General features: G+C 58.6%; 14 protein-coding genes across 14 annotated transcripts; 4 read left to right on the forward strand and 10 right to left on the reverse strand.

Annotated features, from left to right (window-relative positions):
• Nucleotides 1-60: 60 nt before the first annotated feature.
• On the forward strand, nucleotides 61-306 carry SPRG_10837 (hypothetical protein; the record flags this gene model as incomplete). Its single annotated transcript, XM_012349796.1, has 2 exons — nucleotides 61-257; nucleotides 285-306. 2 exons carry the CDS (start codon nucleotides 61-63, stop codon nucleotides 304-306), a joined length of 219 nt encoding a protein of 72 aa, XP_012205186.1.
• Nucleotides 307-881: 575 nt separating this feature from the next.
• Nucleotides 882-1649, reverse strand: SPRG_10838 (hypothetical protein). Its single transcript, XM_012349797.1, has 3 exons — nucleotides 1210-1649; nucleotides 1045-1161; nucleotides 882-997 (listed from the first exon to the last, which is right to left on the reverse strand). The coding sequence occupies exons 1-3, from the start codon at nucleotides 1630-1632 to the stop codon at nucleotides 941-943; spliced, it is 597 nt and encodes a 198-aa protein (XP_012205187.1). The 5' UTR covers nucleotides 1633-1649; the 3' UTR covers nucleotides 882-940.
• A 792-nt stretch (nucleotides 1650-2441) lies between these two features.
• SPRG_10839 (hypothetical protein) lies at nucleotides 2442-3103 on the forward strand (the record flags this gene model as incomplete). Its single annotated transcript, XM_012349798.1, has 2 exons — nucleotides 2442-2597; nucleotides 2645-3103. The coding sequence occupies 2 exons, from the start codon at nucleotides 2442-2444 to the stop codon at nucleotides 3101-3103; spliced, it is 615 nt and encodes a 204-aa protein (XP_012205188.1).
• Nucleotides 3104-3708: 605 nt separating this feature from the next.
• Nucleotides 3709-4480, forward strand: SPRG_10840 (hypothetical protein). Its single transcript, XM_012349799.1, has one exon. It carries the CDS (start codon nucleotides 3714-3716, stop codon nucleotides 4449-4451), a length of 738 nt encoding a protein of 245 aa, XP_012205189.1. The 5' UTR covers nucleotides 3709-3713; the 3' UTR covers nucleotides 4452-4480.
• Nucleotides 4481-4832: 352 nt separating this feature from the next.
• Nucleotides 4833-5861, reverse strand: SPRG_10841 (hypothetical protein). The gene has a single exon (XM_012349800.1). It carries the CDS (start codon nucleotides 5782-5784, stop codon nucleotides 4966-4968), a length of 819 nt encoding a protein of 272 aa, XP_012205190.1. The 5' UTR covers nucleotides 5785-5861; the 3' UTR covers nucleotides 4833-4965.
• A 476-nt stretch (nucleotides 5862-6337) lies between these two features.
• Nucleotides 6338-6667, reverse strand: SPRG_20944 (hypothetical protein; the record flags this gene model as incomplete). Its single annotated transcript, XM_012349878.1, has 1 exon — nucleotides 6338-6667. The coding sequence occupies one exon, from the start codon at nucleotides 6665-6667 to the stop codon at nucleotides 6338-6340; it is 330 nt and encodes a 109-aa protein (XP_012205268.1).
• Nucleotides 6668-6846: 179 nt separating this feature from the next.
• On the forward strand, nucleotides 6847-8036 carry SPRG_10842 (lipoyl synthase; the record flags this gene model as incomplete). Its single annotated transcript, XM_012349801.1, has 2 exons — nucleotides 6847-7439; nucleotides 7490-8036. The coding sequence occupies 2 exons, from the start codon at nucleotides 6847-6849 to the stop codon at nucleotides 8034-8036; spliced, it is 1140 nt and encodes a 379-aa protein (XP_012205191.1).
• Nucleotides 8037-8479: 443 nt separating this feature from the next.
• On the reverse strand, nucleotides 8480-9476 carry SPRG_10843 (hypothetical protein). The gene is made up of 2 exons (XM_012349802.1): nucleotides 9028-9476; nucleotides 8480-8978 (listed from the first exon to the last, which is right to left on the reverse strand). Exons 1-2 carry the CDS (start codon nucleotides 9409-9411, stop codon nucleotides 8526-8528), a joined length of 837 nt encoding a protein of 278 aa, XP_012205192.1. The 5' UTR covers nucleotides 9412-9476; the 3' UTR covers nucleotides 8480-8525.
• A 1051-nt stretch (nucleotides 9477-10527) lies between these two features.
• SPRG_10844 (hypothetical protein) lies at nucleotides 10528-11689 on the reverse strand (the record flags this gene model as incomplete). Its single annotated transcript, XM_012349803.1, has 3 exons — nucleotides 10528-11086; nucleotides 11128-11318; nucleotides 11372-11689. The coding sequence occupies 3 exons, from the start codon at nucleotides 11687-11689 to the stop codon at nucleotides 10528-10530; spliced, it is 1068 nt and encodes a 355-aa protein (XP_012205193.1).
• Nucleotides 11690-13996: 2307 nt separating this feature from the next.
• On the reverse strand, nucleotides 13997-15323 carry SPRG_10845 (hypothetical protein; the record flags this gene model as incomplete). Its single annotated transcript, XM_012349804.1, has 3 exons — nucleotides 13997-14359; nucleotides 14412-14938; nucleotides 14982-15323. 3 exons carry the CDS (start codon nucleotides 15321-15323, stop codon nucleotides 14053-14055), a joined length of 1176 nt encoding a protein of 391 aa, XP_012205194.1. The 3' UTR covers nucleotides 13997-14052.
• A 263-nt stretch (nucleotides 15324-15586) lies between these two features.
• On the reverse strand, nucleotides 15587-16732 carry SPRG_10846 (hypothetical protein; the record flags this gene model as incomplete). Its single annotated transcript, XM_012349805.1, has 2 exons — nucleotides 15587-16408; nucleotides 16460-16732. 2 exons carry the CDS (start codon nucleotides 16730-16732, stop codon nucleotides 15587-15589), a joined length of 1095 nt encoding a protein of 364 aa, XP_012205195.1.
• Nucleotides 16733-17649: 917 nt separating this feature from the next.
• On the reverse strand, nucleotides 17650-18949 carry SPRG_10847 (hypothetical protein; the record flags this gene model as incomplete). The annotated part of the gene is made up of 3 exons (XM_012349806.1): nucleotides 17650-17960; nucleotides 18007-18569; nucleotides 18620-18949. 3 exons carry the CDS (start codon nucleotides 18947-18949, stop codon nucleotides 17696-17698), a joined length of 1158 nt encoding a protein of 385 aa, XP_012205196.1. The 3' UTR covers nucleotides 17650-17695.
• Nucleotides 18950-19728: 779 nt separating this feature from the next.
• SPRG_10848 (hypothetical protein) lies at nucleotides 19729-20982 on the reverse strand (the record flags this gene model as incomplete). Its single annotated transcript, XM_012349807.1, has 2 exons — nucleotides 19729-20572; nucleotides 20623-20982. The coding sequence occupies 2 exons, from the start codon at nucleotides 20980-20982 to the stop codon at nucleotides 19772-19774; spliced, it is 1161 nt and encodes a 386-aa protein (XP_012205197.1). The 3' UTR covers nucleotides 19729-19771.
• A 1543-nt stretch (nucleotides 20983-22525) lies between these two features.
• Nucleotides 22526-23672, reverse strand: SPRG_10849 (hypothetical protein; the record flags this gene model as incomplete). The annotated part of the gene is made up of 3 exons (XM_012349808.1): nucleotides 22526-22781; nucleotides 22838-23358; nucleotides 23418-23672. The coding sequence occupies 3 exons, from the start codon at nucleotides 23670-23672 to the stop codon at nucleotides 22526-22528; spliced, it is 1032 nt and encodes a 343-aa protein (XP_012205198.1).
• Between the last annotated feature and the right edge of the window lie 1029 nt (nucleotides 23673-24701).

Consider the following 24701-nt stretch of genomic DNA (forward strand, 5'->3'; position numbering starts at 1 on the left):
CAGGCCTCGCCGCTGCACGGCCCGACGTCTGCGCTCGCCATCTCAAGTACGGACGTGAGCATGTTTCTCCGCCTCTTGGATGGGCAGCTCCGCATGTCGGCGCAGCAGCTCGACGATGCGAAAGAAGAACGCAAGTTCAAGCGCCAGAAGCTCGAGTTTGAGCAGCGGCGATTCGACCAAGAGATGGCGTTCCGCGCCCAAGAGGCCCAGCGCCGGGACCAGCGCGACGCAGAGGATCGCGCGCAGCGCCGCGACGAGTTTCAGCTGCTCATGGATATTGTCAGGTCGACCTTACCCAAGCCATGAGCGCGTCGCGCCGAGTCATACGACGATGCTCCTCTTGTTTTGCGTACTACATCCTAATTCTACTCTCATGTGTCGAAACGCGCACGCGGCGAGTACAGTATGGTGCCAAGCATCGCACGCCGACGGGCTTGCACCAGCGCTTACGCCGTTGCGCTACGTCTGCGGGCTCTTCCGTTCGTTCATTTGGGGTCCTTGGATTGCAATCCTATTTCTACGAAAGCGTCGGGACGGCAGTAGTCTACTCAAGCCGCGTCGCTGGTCTGTCGAGTGCTGTTACTGCTGGTCACACTGGCTTCCCGTCGTACCCGACAGCCAAAGGTTGTGCAGTAGACGCGCGACGAGGGCGTAATGCTGACTCTTGTCGCACCCTTCATGTCCGGCTCCACCGCTCCACCATAAGCTATGGAAGCACTCGCGTGCGCCCCGACGCTTGCGTGGCTCTGCTGCATGAAGCGGAGGGCCGAGGTAAGGTCCGTAAAAGACCTGGCGCGCCGACGACTTTGGCAGCCCCGAACGTGAGGATGATGACGACGATGGACATGATGGACAGCCCAAAATTGCAGAGTGCGATTGAAATGGGTAGGAGGATGAGGATGCAGGTAGTACGGGGCGTCTTCATAAATAGGGCTGCGCCTTAGACCCATTCGTCCTTGGGCTCGGCCTTGAGAAGTTGGTACGAAAAGTTGTGTTGCTACAGAGGAGTACGAGGAAGAGGAGGTTGCGGCGACGCTGTCGTACCTCGGTGATGGCGAGGATCGTGTCGATGTTGATGAAGGGCTGCGTCGAGAGCGACGTCATGAACGCGTTCATGGCGCCTGTCGCTGTCGCAAACTCCATCGACGCCATCGTGATGGCCTAGTCCACATCGCATCGCAGGTACAGAGAGGAGGCGAGCGGTCGTACGATCTGCTGGTACTCGGACTCGTACATGTCGAGCTCGATCTTGATGAAGCGCAAGTACTGCATCGCCGAGACCTGCATGCCGGACGGCCCCGTATCGACCGCGTCCGACGTCGACATGGCCATGATGCGCTTCTGCGTCTCCTCGAGGATGTCGTACATGTCGAGGAGGAGATCCTGCACGTTGCGCGGGTACGCCTTGAGCGCGGCGAGCGTCCCTTCCGCGAGGTACCCGTCGATGGACCGGTTGCCGCCATACCCATGGAGGCCCAGCAGCTCCATGCCGTCGTCCTCGACCGTCGGCGGCTCCTCGACCTCCTTCGTCTTGCCGATCTGGCTCTGGAAGGCCGTGACGAGCCGAACGACCTTGTCATGCGCGGCCTGCCACTCCTTGCACTTGCCGCGGAACCGGAGGTATCCTTCCATCGCTTCCAATCTTTTTCGGATCTGACAGTCAGTTTACACAGTACTCTCGCGATTACTACCACTGCTGGGTTTCTCCCAGTATGTCCCAAAAGTGCGCGAAATGAGTGCGATGCCGCCTCCACGGCCGTAACGCAGCTTCTGCAGTCGCCGCAGTCCTTGCACGCGCGCCCTGCACAGCGTGCTATGCGCCAGCAGCAGAAAGCCTTTCCCTCAAGGCATCTAGTATGGTCAACTTGCTCGTCGCCCCAGGATCGGTCCATGTGGTGTCGCGTTACAGGCGTCTTCGCCGTCACTGGCAGTCGAGTAGCATTGCACTTGACCGCGAAACGTGGGGTGGCCAAGCGTCGCAAGCAGCCGCCGCCTACAGCAGTTGCCTCGTAGTATGCCATCGACAATCGAGAGGGACGAGCGGATGAAGGTTGAGAATTGATTGGCGCTCAAGCAAGCTTCTTGAAGGTTCAGTGCGCCTGCGGTCGATGAATTCAAGAAATTGAAATTTGGATGGCGAAGTGTCGTCGACAAGTGGCAAGTCGCAGGTTGACGTCAAGCCAGCAGATTTGGGATTAACCTACGTTTTACCCACTTTAGTCAGCGTGCCGTTGTTTTAGTCGTTTGTATAGTAGGTAGCCTGTCGACTACTATAGGATCGTATCCGGCAGGGTATTTTTATCCAATTCGCAAGACGATTTGTAGCAGACATGCCATTAAAATGCGCGGCCGTGTTGTGATTGGCGCGATTTGTCCGGATACCATCGCACCTTATAAGTGGTGGAGGGCAGAACGCAGCAGACCACCATTTGTACCGAGAGATGATGCTCCGCGTCCTTCGCCAGCCGCGCCAAGCGCGCTCCGTCGCCAAGTCCGCCGTGGCGTCCTTCTCGGACGACGCGACCAGCGGCAAGCGCGGCAAGGCCAAGCAGCGCCTCTTCCAGCAGGCCATGGAGAAGGCGCCCTTGAAGCCGCAGGTGCCCACGGACGCCGAGGAGTCGGAGCGCCTCTCTTTAGCGACAAGGAGCTTGACGCCGAGTACAGCAAGTACGAGACGGTCATGGACAACAAGAACGAGCCGGAGAGCGACTACACGCCGCTTAAGGGCCGCGTCGAGAACGAGCTCATCATGGCCGATAAGAGCTGGCCGCTCACGTCCGGTACGGACCTTTTCATGGACTTGATCCAGATCCCGGCGACGCCGTTTGATAACGAGAAGCGCGCTATTGTGAACGCCGAGGCCTTCAAGCGCATGGGCTACACCTCGATCTGGGACGTCCAGCTGCCCGAGATCGCGGTCGAAATCCCGGCCGACCACCCGGACTACGACGCGCTCATGATCATGAAGCAGTCGCTCATGAACAACGGCCGCATCAAGATGGACGACAAGAACGAAATCATGGAAATGCTCTTGGACGAAATCAACCGCCTGAGCGCAGACACAACCGAGTTGGTGCCTGGCATCGACCTAGAAGACGACTAAGAAATAGCAGCCCGTGTATGGAATACAAAGTACTAGACCCCGGTTCCACCCATGATTCGATCGTTCTTCGGCGTGCACAGAGCTCGATCCGTCACCTGCACAGGCATCGACTGTAGCACGGCGGGCCATGTCGATGGACAACCTCGCTCAACTGGTATGTAGTAAGTATATCGTAAGAACTTATAGTAGAGTACGTTGGCATCGCCCAGCGATGTACTCTTTGACAGAAGGAGCTAGCTAGCTATCTATTACAAGTGGCTACGAGTCGCCCAAGTTACATGGAGACGAGCTTGCTCGATCCATGTTAGGGGTTGCTGAGCCAGGTAGCTGCGCTGCTTCGTTATGTTTTCCATGCTGTCGAATTCAATCGATGGGCTTCTAGTCTTGCATCCTGACTCGCATCAATACCTCGTAGATGCCATGATGACTCCTGATCTTGACTTGGTGTATGCAGGACAAGAAGACGACAACATCCGAATCCTGCGCTTGCGATCTTCCAGCACCGATAATGTACGTCTTGATGTACGAGCCGTACATGGAATGTACGGCGGTGGACTAAATTCGGCATTGGATTCGCTTGGGGGCGCTTCCATTCAATTCCAGCGCTCGGATGCAGAACTGCTACTTCCCGACGCTCAAGCCCGTGGACCCGGCGACGGCGGCCAAGAGCCACGTCTCGCGCCCCGATGGCCGTGGCAATGACGAGTTCCGCGCGTGCTTCATGCGCTGCGGCGTGCTCAGCAAGGCAGCGGGCTCGGCGTACGTCGAGTTTGGCCGGACGCGCGTCGTCTGCGCCGTGTACGGCCCGCGCGCCGAAGTGGCCATCAAGCAGCGTGGCCAGCCCCTGGTTTGCGACATCAAGCTTCCGTCGAGCACGACGGTGCTGGACGCGTCCATGAACGACCTCGAGCTCGAGTACGGCAACCTCATGCGCCAAGCGCTCGCGCCGTCGCTCCTCCTCGAGAAGCTGCCCAAGTGTCAACTCAGTGTCCATGCTGTCGTGCTCGAAAGCGACGGCGGGGACCTCGGCGCCGCCATCACGTGCGCAAGCTTGGCGCTGGTCGACGCTGGCGTCGAGATGATCGACGTCGTCACGGCCTGCAGCGCGGGCCACACGGCCGATGCGACCGTCCTCCTCGACCCGACGACGAAAGAGACGGGCGGCCACGTCATGGTGGCGTTCATGCCGGCCCGCGGCCAGATCACGCACGTCATGCAGAAGGGCGGCATGACCTACCCCAAGGTGCAAGAAGCCATCGAGCTCTGCTCCGACGGTTGCGCCGGCGTCCTAAGCACGATGGTGCGCGCGTGCATTGTCGAGAGCCTGCGTCACGATAGCACCAACTAATATAGTACTACTACCCTTCTCATGAAACCATTTTATCTGTTTAATCAAGGGGCTTGGTCCTTCTCCGCGATGACAGCGCCGACGTTGCCATTACCGGTGACACAAGCGGCAGCTACCACTGACTCTCTCACTCCTGTAGTACGCGCCTGCCTCTCGGCTGCAAACAACTCCGGGCCCACACAAATGATGACATGGAGGCAGGCCACGCTTGAATGACTCGGATCACATTGAACGACTGAACGAGGCTTATGGCAGGTCACTCACTCATTCAGCCCAGGCAATGCAGGCATTTCATGTCATTGACAGGAGATCCGAGACACCACAGCCAGAGGCAGCTCTCGGAGGACTGTCTCTGCAAGCGACGACGGCGCGAGGACGGGACGGGAACGACAGGTAAAGTCAAAATTCGATCTGGAGTCTATTGTTCCAACATACATGCTCGCGAGACGCAGGAGGCTCGATCAAGTGTGTGTAAACATGATTTCTTGCTGCTGCTCTAGGCTTTTTCTACGAATTACTTGAAGTAAGTAATCTTACGGGTCTTCAACGGGGCCCATCGCATGCGCTTATAGTAGCCCGTGAAGAGGGCAGTGACAAAGAGGCCAAAGCACCACTGCATGCCCATCTTCTTGCGTTCGTCGTGCTCGGGCTCGGCGGCCCACGAGAGGAAGCACGCGACATCCTTGGCCATCTGCGAGACCGTGGCCGGCGTGCCGTCTTCGTACTCGACCTGGCCGTCGTTCAGCGGCTGGGCCATGGCAATCATGCCACCCGAGAAGTACGGGTTGTAGTGGAGGCCCGCGCCAACTTCGTTGCCTTCCGGCGCAGGCACGTAGCCCGTCATGAGCGAGAAGATATAGTCGGCGCCGGCGTGGCGGGCCTTGACCATGAGCGAAAGATCCGGCGGCACGGCGCCGTTGTTGGCAGCGGCGGCGGCCTCGTCGTTCGCGTACGGCTTCGGGAACGGGTCCGAGAGCTTACCGGGGCGGTCAAACATCTCGCCTTCGTCGTTCGGGCCGTCAACGACCTCAATGTCGGCCGCGAGCTTCTTCGCGTGGTCCTCCGTGTGGGTCACGCCGACAAGGTGGCGGAAGTGGATCTTATCGAGCGAGTGGCACGTCGAGCAGACCTCCTTGTACACCTGGTAGCCACGGCGCACGCTGGCATAGTCGAACGACGTGAGCGGGCCCTGGTGCTCAAAGCCGTAGTGCGGCGACGGGATGCAGTCGTCGCTGAACGAGGTGACGCCGGTCATGACGCTGGCGGCGACGAGCGACGCGCCGGCGGCCTTGGGCCCATGGGCGCGCAGCGACTGAGCAACACGTTGGAACATCCTGCCTTTTTCCAGAATAAATTTGCCGCGAGCCTCAACACCACTCAACCAGCCTTCCCGTTCGGGTCAAGTCTCTCAAACTTGATTATGTTTCCACTCGGGCTATGCATTCTCAGAGGTGCGCCGGCCCAGTGCCGTCGCATTTCCCATTATGCGTTTTGAGAGGTATGCAAAGCGAGAGGGCCGCAACGACCGGCCACGCTTTCCCTAGCCCTTCACTTCGGACGCAGTCAGTTTACGGCGTCGCAGCACCTCTATAAATTGATAGCGTCGAGCCCATTTCTATGTGAAGCGATGAAGTCCACCGATGCGTGGCGAAGGTACGCTGCCTGCGGGCATGGCCCAGCGCTGCCGCCACTGCAGACGACGACCACCACCGCCTCGCCGACGAGACGCTGGCTATCAGGAGCGACTGCATGGTGCTTCGCGTTGTAGCAAGAAGCCGGCGAAGCGAGGCGAAAGCGACACCATGGTGTCGAGTACTCGATACTTGATGCTCGGGCGGCCACGTCGAGCGACGCTCGGCGGTAGCACGGACGTGGCCGTGGTAGCCCTATTGCGCTACCTGCTCGGTGGCGCCATGAGGATGCGAACGGTGGTGGCAGCGTCCAGCATGGTGTAGCGGGCGATCGCGTCGCAGCAGGTTGCACCTTGGTTCAAGTGACGTGGTATCTCTTGAGTCGTATTCATCGGTGTCAAGACGCGCGCCTCTGTGGCCTTGGATCAAAGACAGGGCATCGACGGCGCCAAGCATGGTACAGCGACTGCGTAGATGGCAGCCTCGGCGGGCTGCCTCTGGGCCGGCCCACATGGTTGCTCTCGCCCGCGCCGGCGCTGCGCTGCGTCGTCCCGCAGCTCGCTCCACGTGGACTTCGCTTTGCATCGCCGTAAATTAATTAACGCGCCCCATCAATACAATACGCGCACCTACTTTATCCAAGTGCGAGAAAAAAGTACGTATTTAAAGAGGTATAAAAGTCGCCATCCGAGTCGGAGCCAGGCCAACCGATTGGCCATTGCAGCTTTCCGGCTTCGACCGTAGTTGACCTCAAGACGAGCCCGATGCTGCCGAGCCTTGCGCGTAAGCTGTCGACGGCCGCGGCGCAGCGGTCGTCGCGCCTCGTTGCGCTCCGCGAGCAGCTCGCCGAGGAAGCCATTGCGCTCAACGAGGCCAAGAAGAACAAGCTCGACGCGACGTGGGGTGACAATGTCATCAAGGCCGAGGACCTCGACTCGCTCATGGCCTCGCCCGACTCGGTCAAGCCGTCGCGCAAGCCCAACGCGAGCAACCGCAAGCCAAGCTGGCTCAAGGCGCAGCCGACGTCCGGCGACAACTACCTTCGTCTGCGTGACACGGTCCGGTCGCTCGGTCTTGCGACCGTCTGTGAAGAAGCGCGGTGCCCCAACATTGGCGAGTGCTGGGGCGGCGGCAAGAACGGTACCGCGACCGCCACGATCATGCTCATGGGCGACACGTGCACGCGCGGCTGCAGTTTCTGCGCCATCAAGACCAGCAAGCGCCCGCCGGCGCTCGACCTCGACGAGCCCGACAAGGTCTCGCGGGCCATCGCGTCCTGGGGCCTCGACTACGTTGTCTTACGAGCGTGGACCGCGACGACCTCCCGGACGCTGGCGCGCAGCACTTTGCCTCCACGGTACATATGCCGCGCTACAGCGCTTGTAGCTAATGAGATATGTAGGTGAGCTTGCTCCGCGAGCGCCTGCCCGAGATCCTCATCGAGTGCTTGACGCCCGACTTTTCCGGCCGCGTCGATCTCATCGAACAAGTCGCGCTTTCAGGCCTCGACGTCTTTGCCCACAACGTCGAGACGGTCGAGCGCATGCAGCGCCGCGTGCGGGACCATCGCGCCAACTACCGCCAGTCGCTGGCCGTCCTCGAGGCTGCCAAGAAGGTCAAGCCGACGCTCGTGACCAAGACGTCCATCATGCTCGGCGTCGGCGAGAAGCCTGCTGAGGTTCTCCAGACGCTCAAGGACCTGCGCTCGTCGGGCGTCGACGTCGTCACGTTCGGCCAGTACCTTCGCCCGTCGACGCGCCACATGCCTGTCGCCGAGTACATTAGCCCCGAAACATTTGAAGAGTGGCAAAAGGTCGGCGAGTCCATGGGCTTCCTCTACGTCGCGAGCGGCCCGATGGTCCGGTCGAGCTACAAGGCCGGCGAGTTTTCCTCACCAACCTCCTCCGCGACAAGAAGAAACAAGCCGCTCTGCAATAAACGATGCCTGTTATGATAGATGATGATGATATTGCACGGTTGAATGAACAAATTTTGTACCTTGAAGCGCTAGGAACATCAAAGCCGCCAACATGAGAGCCCGGCGGCGTGGGCACTCGTTCATAGGCGTATACCTGCTTGCCGACAGCTATTCATTTTGCCACTGTCTGGACTTGGTGGCTGAAAGAAACAGGCTTGCCTCGGCTCTGCGAAGCGTGCAGGTCTTGGTACTACAGCTGTGATGGGATAAGTGCACTGTGCTTCGGATAGCTGGGTCCAGGTAGGGTATGCTGCTTGCCAAAGGCTACGCACCCGATCGATGCTGCCCTCCATGTCCAAGTTGCGTGCTGTCGTACGTCGGGTGCTGGCGCAGCTCCTTTGCAACCGGCATTTTTCTCCAAGCCCATGAGCCGCTCGGTCGTCTCGTCGGTGCGGTGACGAACATGGACGAGGTGTGTAGGGTGTGGGGATTGAACCTCGTGACGCGCACATACTGCGATACTATCTATTCCGGGCAGTAGGAGCGGAGGCGGGAGATAATGAGGTCGAGGGCGACGGCGTTGACACCGACGGGCACGATGATGTCGGCAACACGCTTCGAGGGCTCGACGAACGTGAGGTGCATCGGCCGCACCGTCTTGAGGTACTGGTCAATGACGCTTTCGGCCGTGCGCCCACGCTCGGCAATGTCTCGTCGGAGGCGACGGATGAACCGAATGTCGGACGGTGTCTCGACAAACACCTTGATGTCCATGAGCGCGACAAGGTCCGGGTCCGTAAAGAGGAGGATGCCCTCGACGAGGATCACGCGGCGGGGCACCATGGTCTGCGTGTCGGCGCAGCGCGAGTGCGTCGCAAGGTCATACATGGGCACTTCGACCGTGACGCCGTCGCGAAGCGCTTCCAAGTGGCGCACCAAGAGCGACGTTTCGAGCGAATCCGGGTGGTCAAAGTTGTGCTACGCCATCGCTTGAGCACCTTGAGAAGAGGAGGATCATAGTGCCTACCTGGGCGCGCTGCTCGAGGGTCCGGTTCGAGATATCCCGGTAGTAGTAGTCGTGCGATAAATACGAGACGTTGGCCTCCCCAATCTCTTCAATGATCGCGCGCGACAACGTCGTCTTGCCCGAGCCCGTGCCGCCGCAGACGCCAATGACGAGGATGTCATTGGGCCCGACCGACCCACGGCGCGGAATCTTGATGTGCTCGGGCTCCGTGTACACCATTTGCGTGTCCGTGATGTCAGACTGGGCGCGCGCCGCAGACGGCTTGCGCGGGGCCTTGGGCGGCTTGGCGGTCATCGACTTGCGCTGCTTCATAGCATACAGCGCCGCGGCGACGAGGCAGCCAAGCACGGCGACTTGGAAAACATGACGGCTCTGGGCACCCATCGATCGCGTTGGTGGCTCAAGATACAATGGGCAATAAACCAATCGTCGCCGTTTTAACCGGACCGTGAACGACTGGAACAAATAGGTTTGCCCAAAGCGAGGGCGCGGGCGCGTTGCATACTTACACCAAGTGCAATGTCACCCCTCGCGAGACGGCAAATTGGCCCGACGCGCCACGACCAGCATCCATGATTGCATCACGTGATGCACCTTTTGGTTGTACGCATTTGGATTAGCCAGGATGCAAGATACGCGGAGCATATGTTTTGTATACTATAATACAAACAAGTGTAAGAAAGGCCAGACTCGTCGCCGCGACATATAAAAGCGATTGGATTCGTGGGCAACGCGACATTACGTTTAGAGGACGTGATGTAGCTCGTCGCGCGAATAGAAAGGACATCCTTGACCCGTTGAAGCGTGGCGTGGGGCAAACTGTATCCTCGCGCAGCGAGCCATGCACGCAGTGTCTCGACACGTTTGTGAGCGGCCTCGTCGAGATACCAACGTGCAGAATTATGTCGTTTCCTATCCAATAGCAGTGGCAGGCTTTGGCCGTTACCTCGCCATGATGTCCCAAGTGTTGCCGTCGATGGTGTACCTGCACGCCTTGACGCCGGCTTAGTGCACCTTGAAGTCGGTAGCGACGTCGCTCATTTATGCTGCGTGGCTATGTTGATGCGCATCTGGGAGTGCGGACCGCACGCGAAAGGTAGCGCGTCGAGACGATGTACGACGTACACGTGTATCGTCGTGTGCTGCTTTACAGTGCTGTGTTTGTTGGCTGCAGTGCTAGCTGCCGTGGTGGCTGCTCGAAGCATGGGACGTATTAGTACCTACTCAATCAACGCTGTTATCTTGAAGCTGATACTCCCAAGAAACCTGGTTCGGCTACCTTTTCTGGATCCAAGGGACTGTCTGGAAATAGGGAAGAGTTGACAAAGAAGAGGCTTCGTCGCGATCACCCCCAACGGCACAGGGGTGTACACCGGTGTATGTGTACATAATCGTCCACATACGACAATAATGTCCCCTATTGTCATGTATTTTGGTCGTCTTAACTCAAGGGACGAGAACAATTCCTTGTCTTAAATAGTCTGCTTGTACCGAAAGCGCTTACACTTGCACGACGCCATCGTCGTCGATTCTCGTTGCAAGCGCGCCCAAGACCCGGCGAAAGTGCTCGGCAAAGAACCGCCGCTGGGCGTGGTGGCTGTTGAGGAAGCGTTCTTTTAGCACGGAGAGCAGCGACGCCTCGGTCGAGCCGCCAAGGCCGACACAGCGCGCGAGTTCGTCGAGCGAGACGTACCCGCCGTTGTGCGTGCACGGGTGCTCAAGCGTGTAGAACGTTCGGCAGCGCGTGTTGCCATTCGCAAGTGCGTCCGCGACCATCCAAAACTTGGTGTTGAACGCCCACGCGTCGTCGGCGTTGTCGTCGAGGAACATGTCATCTCTCAGAATCGAGCGGAGTACGAACGTGACCGATCCCGGGGACTGGAAGCGGGCTTGGAGCGACTTGTTGAAGATACGCTGCGTCGGCGTCCCGAGGTTCTCACGCACGTACAAAATGTCCTTCGTCGGCGCCGAGAGGTCGGTGAGCTGCGTCGATTTGTCTCGGAACGCAGCCGCAAACGACTTTTCAGCCACCCAAAACGCATCGTGAACAGCATCGAGGCTATACGGCACGACCTGCTGCGCCGCCACTTGCACAAAAACCGGTCCTCGTCGTCCAAGTCGACGGCTACATCCACAAAGTCGTCGGTGTCGTTGGCTGGAAAGGCAATCTGGGCCATGGCCGCGGTCGTGTTGTGGTACGCCTGGCGCGCAATCCACTCGTACCCGATCGCTCGCGCAGTGTCGTCACCGCACACGAGCTGCGAGTGGCGCCACGTCTCGAGCTGCGGTGGCTGCGCAAGTGCAATCTCATGAGTACGAGTCATATCGAGTCGGGACACACTACCTGCAGTGCGGGTGGCGGCGTTGCCTCCATCCACGCCTTGAGGAAGACGCCGAGGCGCTTGTTGTGCGCAAGTTGCATCTTGAGCGACCGGTTGTCGCGGACTTGGTCCAGCGTGTCGTCCTTGAGCGCATGGGCCACATCCTCCCACGACAGCTGCGTCGAGTGGCAGCGCTTGAGCTTCTCAATGTGGCCTTGAAGGATGTACACTTGGCGGCGAAGACACTCGAGTTCTTTGACGCGCTTCGATTTGATGTGCGCGAGGCTCGGGAGCGACGATGGGAGTACGTCAAGGTCGGACGGTTTGAGCGAAGCAAGCATCGTTGGTGGGGCCTTTGCACAAATTTCATTTCACGTGGACGACGACGGGATTGCAAATCGAGGAATGATGGATAGGCATTACGAAAGGTACACGCCGATAGTATCGCGCAACCATGTGGCGATTGGTCAAATCTGGTGCTTGAGGCTGTGTGATGCATGAAATTTACGGTATTTTCAACAAACCAACGGCATGGGATGCACAATAATGTATACCGGGCGACCGGTGGTTTGAACACAAGACGAACCCAGACACGAAAGCAATGCTATGCGAGATATACGACCCGTGCCGTTGGTACCACGTGCATTCTTCCGCGTCCTTTGCGTCTGAGCTGCGACACAACTGGCCTTGCAGCAACCCATTTGAGTTGCACCAAGTCTCGATGCAGCGAGTGGTCGTATTCGTCGCAGTGCTATTAAGTAGTACCACACATCCGCGGATGCGTCGACACGGTGGAAAAGACACTCATGGCACCCACGGCGATAGCATCGCTTGTGAAGCTGCTGGTTTGCTGTCAATCGCGCGAAGAAATATACGCAGCATACCGTAAATTACGCTAATTTCGTGTGTTTTTCAACTGGTTACCAAAAGAAAGCGGCGGCCGCCAACATCCCACAGTTTATGACGATGTTGATGCTGCGCCCGGCAGCTGGTGTCACTTGACACGGACACGAGGCCTGTCCGCACCGAGAATGACGCTCCACGTTCAACCGCGCGTGATCGTGCAGGCAGTTGCCTGCGTACATCGCACAGCGTGGCTGGACAAGGTATCGCCTCGATCAATCGCACGATCGAGGCCGACGAGGGGCCGGTTGATTGCTCCGCGGCCCATGACGTGGCAGAAGATTTGCATACTGTACGTTTCCGTAGATGACTCATGACCCAGTGGTAAGCGCGTGACTTCAACTTGGCGCCCGCCCACGTGGCCATTCCAAACGAGAAACGGCAGCACGTGGCCGTCAACGTATCCTTGGCCTCTTCAACCTCCGTTTGTATACGCAGACTTGTCTATTGTCGCCACGTTAGTACAACTACGCCATGTCCTTGCCGCCTCTACAGGGGGTGGAACACCGCGGTTGGCCATCGCACGGTGCTCGCGCAATGCTATCTCTCCGACTCGAACGGTTTTGCCGACCTATCGCTGCTCGCCTTTCTTTGGTCCAAAAGGCCCCTCTGTAGAAATTGTCGGTTTGCTAGCCATGTCCGACCTGTCCCCGAGTGCTAACCACTTTCTCACTTTCTCGCATCAAGTATTTAGCAGTGCTAACTACTTGATGCGAGAAAGTTGCAACGCAATTCGTGCCTAAAAAAGCTGGAGCTATGTGCACTGGCATGCGGACGTCGGCAGCTGCTCGACTCTTGGCCTACACTGCACTCTGCGGTGCGACGTGCCTTACAGCAATTGTGGACTAAGAAACGGCCGTCGATGCACACTTGCATTGCGTCTGCGAAGGGATTGTTTTGATTGATAGGATGGGACGGATGCTCGGAAGGGATGTGTTGCAAGCGGTTGGCGACATGAGCCGGAGCAAGCATCGCGCGAGCAATTACGCGCTTTTTTTCTGCATCCACGAGGTGTCGAGAGACGATGAGTGTCCCCCGTGTGCTACCGGTACCTCCATGGCATTCATCTTTTAGGATTCCATCGACCCAAATCGTCAGGACAAGCCTCTCGAACATATTGCCCGATGCTGTCTTGATTACCAGAATACTCTTATGTAGCAGTGCTTCTGCTGCTGCTGCAGCAACAGCGCGCCAAGCCACGGAACAAAGCCATCGCATCAGGCCAGGGCCAAGTACATGCAGTGGCAGGCACGTGCAATACCGTCCGAAAGACCATCGATTGAGCTCGAAACAGGATTTTTCAACAAAGACTCTGTTTTGGGCCAAATGCAACCAGCGCGTGAAACGACACAGCGCGATTTGTGCCGAGACTTGCAGTGAACGAACGCGAGTCGAGCAGGTCGGGACAACGAATTTGTGATTACGTGTGGAAAGCGTGATTGAGTGTGGAAAGCGTGTTTGGCTAGTTAACGCCGAGAGCAGACACGCCGACTTTGCTGGCGTGGTGCTGCACACGTGTGTCTGACAGTGTCATCTTCGAGTCGCTACAGCGTGTTGGCATCTGACAACAGCGATTTGTGGACGTACAATGCTAGAGACCATCGATTGCCCTTGTAACAGGATTGTTAAACATACACTGCTTTGGCTACCATGCGCGCAGCCAGGACGACGTTGGATTCAACGCCCAAAACAAGTCTTCAAAGGTATTCTCTGCTGCGATTGTTCGAGTGATTGACGCAAGAAAAGGACATCGACACACAGTAACGCGCTAGAAATAAGTTAAAATGACCAATAAGGCTCGCTAGATCGCGTCGCTCATCAAAGCCGACCACTCATCAAACCCTTCGGCCGGCGGGCGGCGTGCAGCTAGCGTGTCGGCCACACAGCGTGCGTGCATTTGAAAAAAGCTGCGCTGGAGGTGATGCGTCTCGTGAAACCACGCGCGCAGCCGCTGCAGAATGGCCGCGTCGTCATCATGGCAGGGCAGACCGCGGTGACGCGCCAAGTCCGACACTGGGACATACCCCGTGTCGTCCGAGAACGGGTGGTCAATCGTATAGAAGGTCCGGCAGCGCGTCAGCTGCGGCCCGAGCCGGTCAATGACGACCCTACGTCACCATTGATACGTGAGCTTTGCGTGCCCAGTCTTGTTGGTCTGACCATTGTTTGGTGTTCATAACCCACGTGGAGCTCGACACGGGGTTGGCTTCGTCCTTGAGAATCGTCCGCAGCGCCAGAACGTACCGATCCCCGGCAGCGAAGAAGCGGCTGAGCGTGTTGTAGCTGAGCGTGCAGCTGTGTAGGCGCTGGACCATCGACTCGTAATGAAAGTTGTCGGTCGTCAAAGTTGCTTGGGTGCTATCGAGGTACCCCGCGACCTTGCGCAAGTACGCCTTGCTAAAGCTCTCGGCCGCGAGGCTGTACGCCTCCGAGACGTGCTCGAGCGAGTACGGAAGGTACTCTTGCGACATGACTTCGGCGCGAATGAGGTTGTCGGCCGTGATCATAATGTTGACGTCAATGCAGTCGAGCTGCTGAATTGGGTCGTCGGGGAAATGCACATGGGCCATCGCACGCTCCGTGTTGTAATACAGCTGGTTGAGGATCCACTCGCAGCCGAGGTTGCGCGAGGCGCCTGAGAGGAGCTGCGAGTGACGCCACGTCTCCTCGGCAAGGCTCGGCACCACCTAGTGGCGCATGAGACGTCAGTCATCCAAGAGTCAGGCATACGTCGAGGGGGCTGGCGCGGGCCAGGCACTCGTGGAGAAAGCGGCAGAGTCGCTTGCGGTGCTCCATCTCTTGCTTGAGCGCGCGGTTGTCGCGGACCTTCTCGAGCATGTCTTCCTTTAGCGCGAGCGCGACGTCGTCCCAGGGCAGCATCGCGACGTGGCCGCGCTTGAGCTTGGTCACTTGCTCCTGGAGCTCGTACGTGTACCGGCGGAGGCCTTCCAGGGCTTTCGCACGCTTCGACTTGATGTGGTCGAGCCGCGGGTCCTGCGACGGCTTGATCGGGAGCTTGATGGTCATGCGCCGCTTCTTGGGCGCGGCATCGTCCGGCGTCGCGACGACCATGGGTAAATGATGACCGGTTGCACTGTCTCTCCCACGTGTATTTTTTTGTTTTGAGTTTTGAGTTTTGCATGCAATTGGATTGAAACGCCACGTCCTACATATACTAGAAAGTGCACTTTGCACTTGTGTTATTTTGAGTTTGAGCGATCGACAGGCCGGATGCATAATGTAGCGTCCCACTACCAAATGGAGCGCACCGAAATGGCAACGTGCACCGTGGTTTTGGAACCGATAACAAGCAGTCGTGTGCCCGGGGCACGCTCTCACAGTGACATGGCCCGCTCACGCTGCAAGACACCCTTAAAGTAGGTCTGAAAGCTCGTGCGCTGCCGCCGGTGGTTGGCGGCCGACCGCTCCTGCACGGCGCGCGCAAGGTCGCGGTGGTCGTGTTCCTCAAGGCCCAACGCGCTGCCAAACTCGGCCAATGTCACGAGCGTCTGCTTGGGGCCGACAATGGGGTGCTGAATGACATAGTACGTCCGGCACCGCGTCAAATGCGGCGTCAGCGCATCCGCGACCGTCCTAGGCGTCATGAGCTCTCGCCACAAAGCAAGTGCGTACCATTGCTTGGTGTCGACGACCCACGCCGTGGGTGCCGCCGGGTGCACTTCGTCGTGGAGGACGGTCCGCAAGACAAACGTCGACGTCGTCGCGTCATCAAAGCGGCCGCTGAGGACGTTATAGCAGACGCTCGAGTCGCCGTAATCGAGGGCTTCGTGCATGTATTGCATCGAGTCCGAGAGCCGCTCGATGCGCTCGTCCATCGCGTCGCCATCTTGTCCGACGAACCGGCGCGCAAACGACTGTTCGGCTAGCCAGTAGGCGTCAGCGACTTCACGCAGCGAGTAGGCCACGACGTGCTGCGTCGCCACGTGGATTTGCAGCCGGTTGTTGTCTTGGACATGCACGTGCACGTCGACGACGTTGACATTCGTGTCGTCGGGAAAGGCGAACGCACTCATGGCGCGGCGGGTATTGAAGCGCACTTGGTTGAGGATCCATTCGCAGCCAAGGGCCCGCGACGTCGGGTCGCTCGACACCAGCTGCGTGTGACGCCACGTCTCCTCGGCCACGCTCGGGACGCGCTAATAGTTCACAAACCATGATAGGAGAGAAAGAGAGAGGTACATATGTACGTCGATGCGGAGCTGCGCGCAGGCATGCACGACGTGGTAGAAGCGCGCATACGCTCGCTGGGTGCGCTGGAGCCGGCGGTTCTCACCCACGAGCCGCAGCATGTCGTCCTGCAGCGCCTTGGCGACGTCTTCCCAGGCCAGCGCCGAGCCAAGCGGGCGCCGTTGGAGCCGCTCGATCGTGCACTGCAGGTCGTAGATCTCGCGCTTAAGCGCGTCGAGCTTGAAGGTGCAGCGCGTCTCAGGGTTGCGCCGCCGCGCACGCGTGGCCACCATGATGGGCACGTGCGATTCGGTTGTCCCGGCTGGGGATCCATCGACCAACCGGTTTTGAGCAGCCCGCTTCAATTCGCACAGCCAAGTACAGGTGCCCGCGTCTGAGTTGCAATCAGAGAACGCGCGCGACGCACACAAAAGCGCCGCGGCAGAGTAGCCCACGACTTGTTGGAGTGTACTACCACGAATCAGGCTCGATGTAAAAGTACCCAGCTGGCAAACTTGTTGGATCGATGCTGTAGTGCTCGGTGGCGGGAGGAGCTCATGGGAGGAGCTGGAAGTACTCGCTGAAGTGGCTACAAGTGGTTTGGTAATCGGTGCTAGCAGATAGTAGTACCAGAACGATTGGGACTGCTCCGAATATAACTCACTCCTTTTACGACAACACGACGACAGCACGACGCCATCCCACGGAGGGTATTGTGAGTGCAGTCAACCAGTTTGTAGGTTCGAGGGCCGCACCATCATCATCATCATCAAGTGTATCCAGGTGTCGGCGGCTAGCCTTGCACACGGCAGCAGCCAAAGTACACACTCTGGTTCTGAGGAATCGGCTTCTCGTTGATGTTGTTGCGTCGTCGTGGTTGTTGCAATAACTGTAGGAGGTACCTATGCACACAGATGTAGTGGTCCTCCTAAGGCGCTCGTCGGGCAAGTCATTGCATCAACCGAGCACTGTCGTCGTCGTGAGAGTACCAGTACAGTACAGTACTCTCACGACGACCTGTAGGGCATGTAGGGTATCTTAAACACGACTGCGTACGAATGAAAGCCAAAGTGCACTTTGCACTACTCATCTGTGCGAATTCGAGCGTCACGGCAATGTGATTGGCTGATAGCGTTGGCATCTCCGCTCTACAATCCACACGAGACCCGCCACGCTTCTTCTGCTACACGCGCAACCAGCGTTGATAAAAGGGGTCTTCAAACAAAATAAAATCGACGTGAAGTCGACGCAAACGATTACACATCGGCGCCCTCGCGCAGGAGCTGCAGCTGGCATAGCACGGCAGCATAGTGCCGCATAAAGAACGCACGCTGGTCGTAATGACCCGTCGTGAGCTTGGCGGTGAGCTGCGCGCAAAGCTCCTTGTCGGTTGCCGCCTCCACATTGTAGACAGCGGCGAGGTCGCGCAGGGCCACGTCGCCTTGGGATGTGAACGGGTGTCGGATTGTGTAGAACGTCCGGCAACGCGTCAGCGACGGGCCGACACGGTCGGCCACGATCCTAAAAGGCCAAAAGTCATCATCCTACCTCGGAAGATGAGTCTTACCACTGCTTGGTGTCAATGGTCCATTTTTGGCGCCCATCCTCGATAGTCTCGTCTCTTGGGCAGTTGGCCTCGTCGTGCAGGATCGTCCGCAGCGCAATCGTCATCCGGTCGTGTTCCCGGAATCGGCCGCTGAGCACGTTGTACCGCACGACGTGCTGGCCGGAGTACGGGATCTCCTCTGGAAGGTACTGAATGTCTTGGTGCTCGGTTTGTAAAAACGTGTGCAGATCGAGGAGGAAATTCGTCGTCCTCTCACGGTACGCGGAAGCAAACGTCTTCTCGGCGACCCAGTAGCCGGCGGCCACGTCATCGAGGCTAAATGGCATGAACTCTTGCGTCATGACTTGGATGCTCAGAAGCGGGCACATGGGGTTGTCGCCAAAGGTCACGCGCACGTCGAGGCAGTTGCTGGCGTCGGCTGGAAAGGCCACGTGCGCGAGGGCGCGGTCTGTGTTGTGGTAGACTTGCCGCAGAATCCACTCGTACGCCACTTGGCGCGAGGCGTCGTCGCCCGCGAGCAGCTGCGAGTGGCGCCACGTTTCCTCGACTAGGCTGGGCACGCGCTAATCGTGGATGGATGGATGATTCGAGCAAGCAGTTGGCGTGTACGTACCTCGTTGGGCCGCACGACGCGCGCCATCCAGTCTTGGAGAGTCGCCAGTAGCGTCTTGGCATGGGCCACTTGGCGCTTCAGCGATCGGTTCTCACGGACTTGCTCGAGCGTGTCGTCTTGGAGTGCCTTGGCCACGTCGTGCCACGACAGCGGCGCGCTGTGCCCGGGCCGCTTTGGGATCGCCTCGAGCTCCTGCGTCAGATCGTAAATGTAGTTGCGCAGGGACTGCATCTGCCGCGCACGCTTGGACCGGATGTGCGCCAGCCGCGGGTCCTTGGACGGCCGCAGGCGTGGCGGCGCGCCCTTCGTCTTGGCGACGGCGTCGAGCATTAGTACGCTGGCGGCGCTCGGGTGTGCAATGCGTCTGTGTCAAGAAGGTCGGAATTGCGGGCAATTGGGTTCAAAATACCGGCATTGCTAGGCCAATATTTTAAAAAAATCAAAATATCATGCTGGCTACTCGTTTGAGCGCTGGTAAACATCTTGATTTTAGTATCGAGACGCATTCGGGCACATTTCCGTTTTTTTCTTGAAATACCGGTATTCTTGACTCCACATGGCGCGGAACGGGGCAACTCCCTCAAAACCACGTGGCGTCGTGCGGTGCATATCTGGATACCACTCCATGGGGACGTTTACTGGATACTGGATTTGGCGCGCTCCGATCGCAGCCAGCAGCCACCTGAAGATGCTGCATTTATCGAGTACACTGTGTCTAGCATGTCAAGCTGTAGCTGGCTTCTACTATCGATCCCACACTGGCGTGGGCCATCGACGCGCATGACACGCCCGCGGCAGCTGCCAGCTCGCATTGGCGACGCGCAAGGAGGTAGCCGGCTGCTATTGCATGGCGACAGGCTGCCACCCGCGTCCCTTCAATCCGGGCATCATCTGATCGGCTCGGTATTTCAAGAGGTTACCGATGGTACCACCGGGTAGCCACTCTTTTTCTTCTGGGTTGCACCCACGCGTTGCAATCGCCGCGATCACGTTGGAGTCATCGGGCTCTAATCACTCGACCCTTTGTCCTTCCCGCCTCCAGGTTGACTCGACGGCTACTTGTAGGCTGTGCTAGAACTGTGTCGTGGCGTCGTTTTTAAGCGCAAACTCGTTGGTCTAAAATATGCATAGGGCACGTTACTACTACAGTGGCTAGCCGAGCGGGGAGGCACCCGAGTGATGCTCGTTTGTCGGTGCGATTAATGCCAGTATTTCTTCAAAGCGTCGTTTGAAGAAGACGCGCTGGTTGACATGCGACTGCTCGTACCGCGCTCGCACGCCGGCGGCAATGACCTTGGTATCGTCGCTCTGAATGTTGTAACAGGCGGCGAGCTCGCGGAGCGAGACGTACCCGCCGCCTTCGGTGAACGGGTGGTCGATCGTGTAAAACGTGCGGCAGCGCGTGGTCGTCGGGCCGATGCGGTCTGCGACCCACCACTGCTTGGTGTTGAGCACCCACGTGTTGCGCTCGAGCGGGAAGAGCTCGTCCTTTAGCACCGTCCGGAGCGCGACGACCGTTCGATTTGGCTCGCAAAACTGGCCGCGCACGACGTTGTAGCGCGTCTTGTGGTGCTGCGAGCTCGAGTCTTCCTGCACGAGCTGCACGTCCGACGCATCCGATGGCACGAAAAGGTCTTCAATCGCGCCTTGGCGGCGGTACGCCTTGACGAACGACCGCTCCGTGCGCTCGAGTGCGTTTGTCACAACCTCGAGCGGGTACTCGAACACGTCTTGCGCGGTCGCCGTCATGCAAAAGTGCTGCGACTCGTCCCAGCGCACGTGCACGTCCATGGAGCTCGTGAGCGTGTGCGGGTAGGCAATGTGGGCCATCGCGCGCATCGTGTTGTGGTACACCTGCTGTAGGATCCACGAGGACCCGATGCGGCGGCAAGCGGCGTCGCCCGCCATGAGCTGCCCATGGCGCCACGTCTCTTCAATCTGGCTCGGCAGCCGCTAAAGTGCAAGGTGAAAAACGGCCATCTCGCAGAAAGCCCGGGTAATACCGTCGGCGGGTGCAGACTTTGAATCCAGCTCTGGAGGACGGTCGAGAGGTGCGCATATGCGTCGACTTGACGCTTGAGCGACCGGTTCTCGCGGACCTGCTCGAGCGTATCATCCTTGAGCGCGATGACGACGTCTTCCCACGGCAGCATCGCGAGGTGGCCGCGCTTGAGGCGCGCGACCTCGGTCTCCAAGTCGTACACGTGGTGGAGGAGCGACTGCAGCTGCTTGGTGCGCTTGGACTTGATGTGCGCGAGGCGTGGGTCCTGCGACGGCTTGATGCGGTCGAGCGGCGAGTGCTGCTCGTGGAGCTTGCGCTTCTTGGTCGTGACGGGCGTCGCCGCCGCGACGTGGAGCACCATGCCAAAGCCAAAATAAAGCGGTGGCAACTTAAAAAACCAGCTGCGACGCCAGCCAGATTTTATTGGCCAACGGGTCCAGTGCCCTTGGGCCGTGGGATTCCTGCCTCTGCGGTCACAACAACGTAAGCTGACCAGTCGTCGGTGCCCCGGCGCACCGTCGTCGTCGTTTTTCGTCATCGGCGTGTCTGCGTTCTCGACAACGTGAGGCGCCACTTGGCCTCATGACACGCCGACCGCACCGCCTCTTGCGCTGGCCGATTTGGGTCGACATCTAGGCCATCTCATCTTCCCGCGTCGCATCCTACGGTACGCCTCGTCGATATTGGTAGTATCCAGTGCCCTTGACGGTACCATCGATGAGGTGTCGATGTACATGGAGAGGAGGACAAGGATGCCTGTCCGACAGGCCCAGAGCACATGATGACGTCGACGGAGGGTGCCATGTGGTCACCGCGAAAGTAAACGCTCGTCAGCGGTCTCTCATGTCAGAGCGCGCGGCGGTGGGGTGTCGACGGCGATGCATGGTATTCTACGTGCTGCTTTGGCGACGTAGCCGGGGCAGCCATGCCCTGCTCACGCGTGAATGGATGCAAGGGAATTGTGTTCCCTTGGATGGGCGGGACGAACTTCAAAGACGCAACAATGGAGTCGAACATTTAGGTAAATTTACAAGCACGCCGAAACTCGACGTAAAATGGGGCAGACGACGATGTACACCTCGCCAAACGATTTCTCCGTGCCTTCATTTTTTGTTGCGCTTTGTGACGACAGAGATACGCAGAGAAACGTGTCAACTTATTTTGCGGTGTGAGTACAGTGTACTGTGCGACGACATGTGGTTGCTCGTCTCCACGACGTCGATACAGCCGTCGTCGTGCTCGCCAAAGGCAGGATGTCCGCCACCACGGTGCATGCACCTTGGCCGCACCGCACCGTAGCGCGTCCGTCGACCGAGAAAACGCGATAACGTCCGATGCATCCCGCTGTTGTTGCCACGGTGGTGCAAGCTGGAGCTGCTGGTGGGGCACGTACTTTCAGCGCAAGGAATTTATTCCCTTGTTTGAGCGAGCCAGAGCCTGTCGTTCTCTGTGTAGACGGCAACGAAACGGTCGCCGTGGGTGGATAACTCATTCGCTTCGTATTGTCGACGACGTCTGGTGCCACAACTGTTCAGTGAGCAGCACAGACCAGCATCGACGGTCGTCGTCGTGGTGCTGACCATAGTCCCGACGCCACGCTAGCGTGCCGACCTCGAACCAACCACCGTCGTCGTCCATTCCAATGACAGAGATATATATATCAACGTGTTCCGCGTTATCTTCCTCACATAGACTTCGCATACGTAGTCTGAATGCGTGGGAGTTGGCACCAGCAGAGATATTTGTATCGGTATCTTGGTCTGTCCTGCGCAGTCTCTGTCGGTTGGCGAGTGCTTGTACTATAATCCTGGTAGTGATCACCAGGTCGTACTACACCCAGTAGGAGCTCGACACAACACACATACATGTAATATATGACAGGATCAACAACCATTCGACGACTATTAGGGAGCGTGGGGTGTCGTGGCGAGCCGGCGCAGAATCCCATCCAAGTGCGCTCGAAAAAACGCTCGCTGGCTGAGCTGGTACCTGCGATTCGTGTCGCGGAGGCGGTGGAGCCCGTCAGGTTGGCGCAAATCGATGTTGAAGCGCGCGCCGAGCTGCTGGAGGGGCATCCGCGTCGCGCCGCGCCATGGCGAGTCGGCAAAGTAGTACGTTCGGCACCGCGTGGTCGTCGCATCGATCGCATCCAGGACGGTCCTACACAAGCCGCGCCACACCGCGTGAAGCACCATTCCTTCCTGTCTTTATTCTACCATTGGAACACGGGACAGCGCCACGTGCGCGGTGCAATTGGGTGCGCGTCGTCGTGCCCGATGGTTCGCAGCACGAGGATGGTCCGGGTCGCGCTCACATTCAGGCGCCCCAAGAGCACCGTGTCGGCGACGACGGACTCCCGCGACAGCGCCATTGCCTCGTGCGTGTAGGCGACGTCTTGCCCGCGGACGCAGAGGTCGCGCGTGACATGCTGGCGGTTGGTGTCGGCGGCGCAATAGACGGCAGGAAACGATCGCTCGGCCTCCCAGACTCCGGCGGTCGCAATCGGCAGCGCATACGGCAGCAGCGACTGTGTCGTGACATGGACTGCAAATGCATTCGGGTCGTCGGTGTCGCCAAGCGAATAGCCAATGTCGACAAGCTCGGCCGTCGGGTCGAGCGGGTAGACGTGCGTGCCCATGACGGCCATCGTGTGCTCGTACTGCTGGCGAATGAGCCACGCCAGCGCCATCTCGCGTGACGCCGTGGTGCCGCGAAGCAGATACGTCGCGCCATGCGGCTATGCAGAGTACGTCCCATGAGATGACACATCCGAGCTCGTACAGATCGATAGAGTACGTTGTCGGACGCCGCGCGGAGGTTGCGGTGGACCCATGTGTGCATTTGCGCGAGGAGCTGGCGCTGGTCGTCGACGCGCTGCTTGAGCGCCCGGTGGTCGGCAACCAGCGCCAAGAAATCGTTTTTGAGCGCGACCGCCACGTCTTCCCACGGCAGCTGTGTCGTTTGGCCACGCCGCGCTGCTCGCAGCGTGCACTCGAGGTCATAGACTTGGCGCTGGAGCTGGCGAATGGCCCGCTTGCGCTCACCCGACATGATGTGGGTGCGACTATGGCTAATCACTTGTGAACCATCATCCAAATACCATGTACTACCGGTACACACGCAAGTGTTGACGTGCCCGATGACGCCGCGAGACTGAGACGAGGCGGGTCCCACCACGCGTAAAGACAGAGTCGTCGGACGAAGCACCGATCGTCACGACCCCTCGCGTTGCTGGACCAGGTCGTACGACGGAGCCTCGCGTAGACGTGCATGACGGACAGGATCCCACGGGGCACAAAACGAGCCAATCTAGTAATCTCTTTGTATCTTGGACACTCGTATCTTGGACAATTATTATTGCCGTCGTCGTGTTGTGGAAAGTACGACAATATTCCGGTGCAATGCGAACCAGTTAGCGACCGGAGTGCGATAGTCCAACGCAAATGCGATGCCGAGAACGGTCGAGACTGTCATGCCGGTCGTCGACGGTGTCAAGAAGGCGGACCACTACCTTTTGTCGAGACGGGCTCTGCTTCACATGCTGGAGGTGCTGGGTTCGAGCCCCGTTGCGTTGTCCCTTTCTTCTCTTTTCCATTGGCGTTGGGATCGGACATCATCAAGGGACGTCTTGGCAGGAGTAGGCACGTTTGGAGGGAGTGCCCTTGATTCCTCAATTCCCAGCGTCACCACCTTGTCCAGGCGACGACGTGCACGCAGACGACGTACTCCTGTGATGTCGTCGCTTTGCCCGAGCGCGGTGCCAGCAGTCGTTTCGACGAGGAGGACTCTTTCCAAAGCAACTAGTCCACGCATCGATCCTCGCTGCAGCATCGTGTTTTGCATGCACGCGGTAAGAGGATTGTTGGCCGGTTGCCGGACGATGACGTGGCGCGACGACGGTGCGATTACGGTCGTGTAAACCCTGGGAGCGGGTTCGATCCACTCGATATATGCGACGACGTTTCCGCGAATTAAAATTTTACATGTCACGACGACGACGACCTCCTCGCGTTTGCCAGAATGCGATGCACGTGGTCGTGGAAGAAGGCGCGCTGGTGCGTGTGCAGCTCGTGAAAGAAC

This window comes from Saprolegnia parasitica (assembly GCF_000151545.1).
Source record: "Saprolegnia parasitica CBS 223.65 unplaced genomic scaffold supercont2.58, whole genome shotgun sequence".
Lineage (NCBI taxonomy): Eukaryota > Oomycota > Saprolegniomycetes > Saprolegniales > Saprolegniaceae > Saprolegnia > Saprolegnia parasitica.

What these genes read in the sequence shown, in the direction of transcription:
- SPRG_10841 (XM_012349800.1), bottom strand. Translation starts at nt 5,784, where the DNA reads ATGTTCCAACGTGTTGCTCAGTCGCTGCGCGCCCATGGGCCCAAGGCC.
- SPRG_10843 (XM_012349802.1), bottom strand. Translation starts at nt 9,411, where the DNA reads ATGGGTGCCCAGAGCCGTCATGTTTTCCAAGTCGCCGTGCTTGGCTGC. An exon ending in CCCTCGAGCAGCGCGCCCAG is followed by an intron (nt 8,979 to 9,027) that starts GTAGGCACTATG and finishes GCGATGGCGTAG; the next exon opens with CACAACTTTGACCACCCGGA.
- SPRG_10840 (XM_012349799.1), top strand. Translation starts at nt 3,714, where the DNA reads ATGCAGAACTGCTACTTCCCGACGCTCAAGCCCGTGGACCCGGCGACG.
- SPRG_10838 (XM_012349797.1), bottom strand. Translation starts at nt 1,632, where the DNA reads ATGGAAGGATACCTCCGGTTCCGCGGCAAGTGCAAGGAGTGGCAGGCC. An exon ending in AGTCCGAGTACCAGCAGATC is followed by an intron (nt 1,162 to 1,209) that starts GTACGACCGCTC and finishes GATGTGGACTAG; the next exon opens with GCCATCACGATGGCGTCGAT. An exon ending in CGATCCTCGCCATCACCGAG is followed by an intron (nt 998 to 1,044) that starts GTACGACAGCGT and finishes ACTCCTCTGTAG; the next exon opens with CAACACAACTTTTCGTACCA.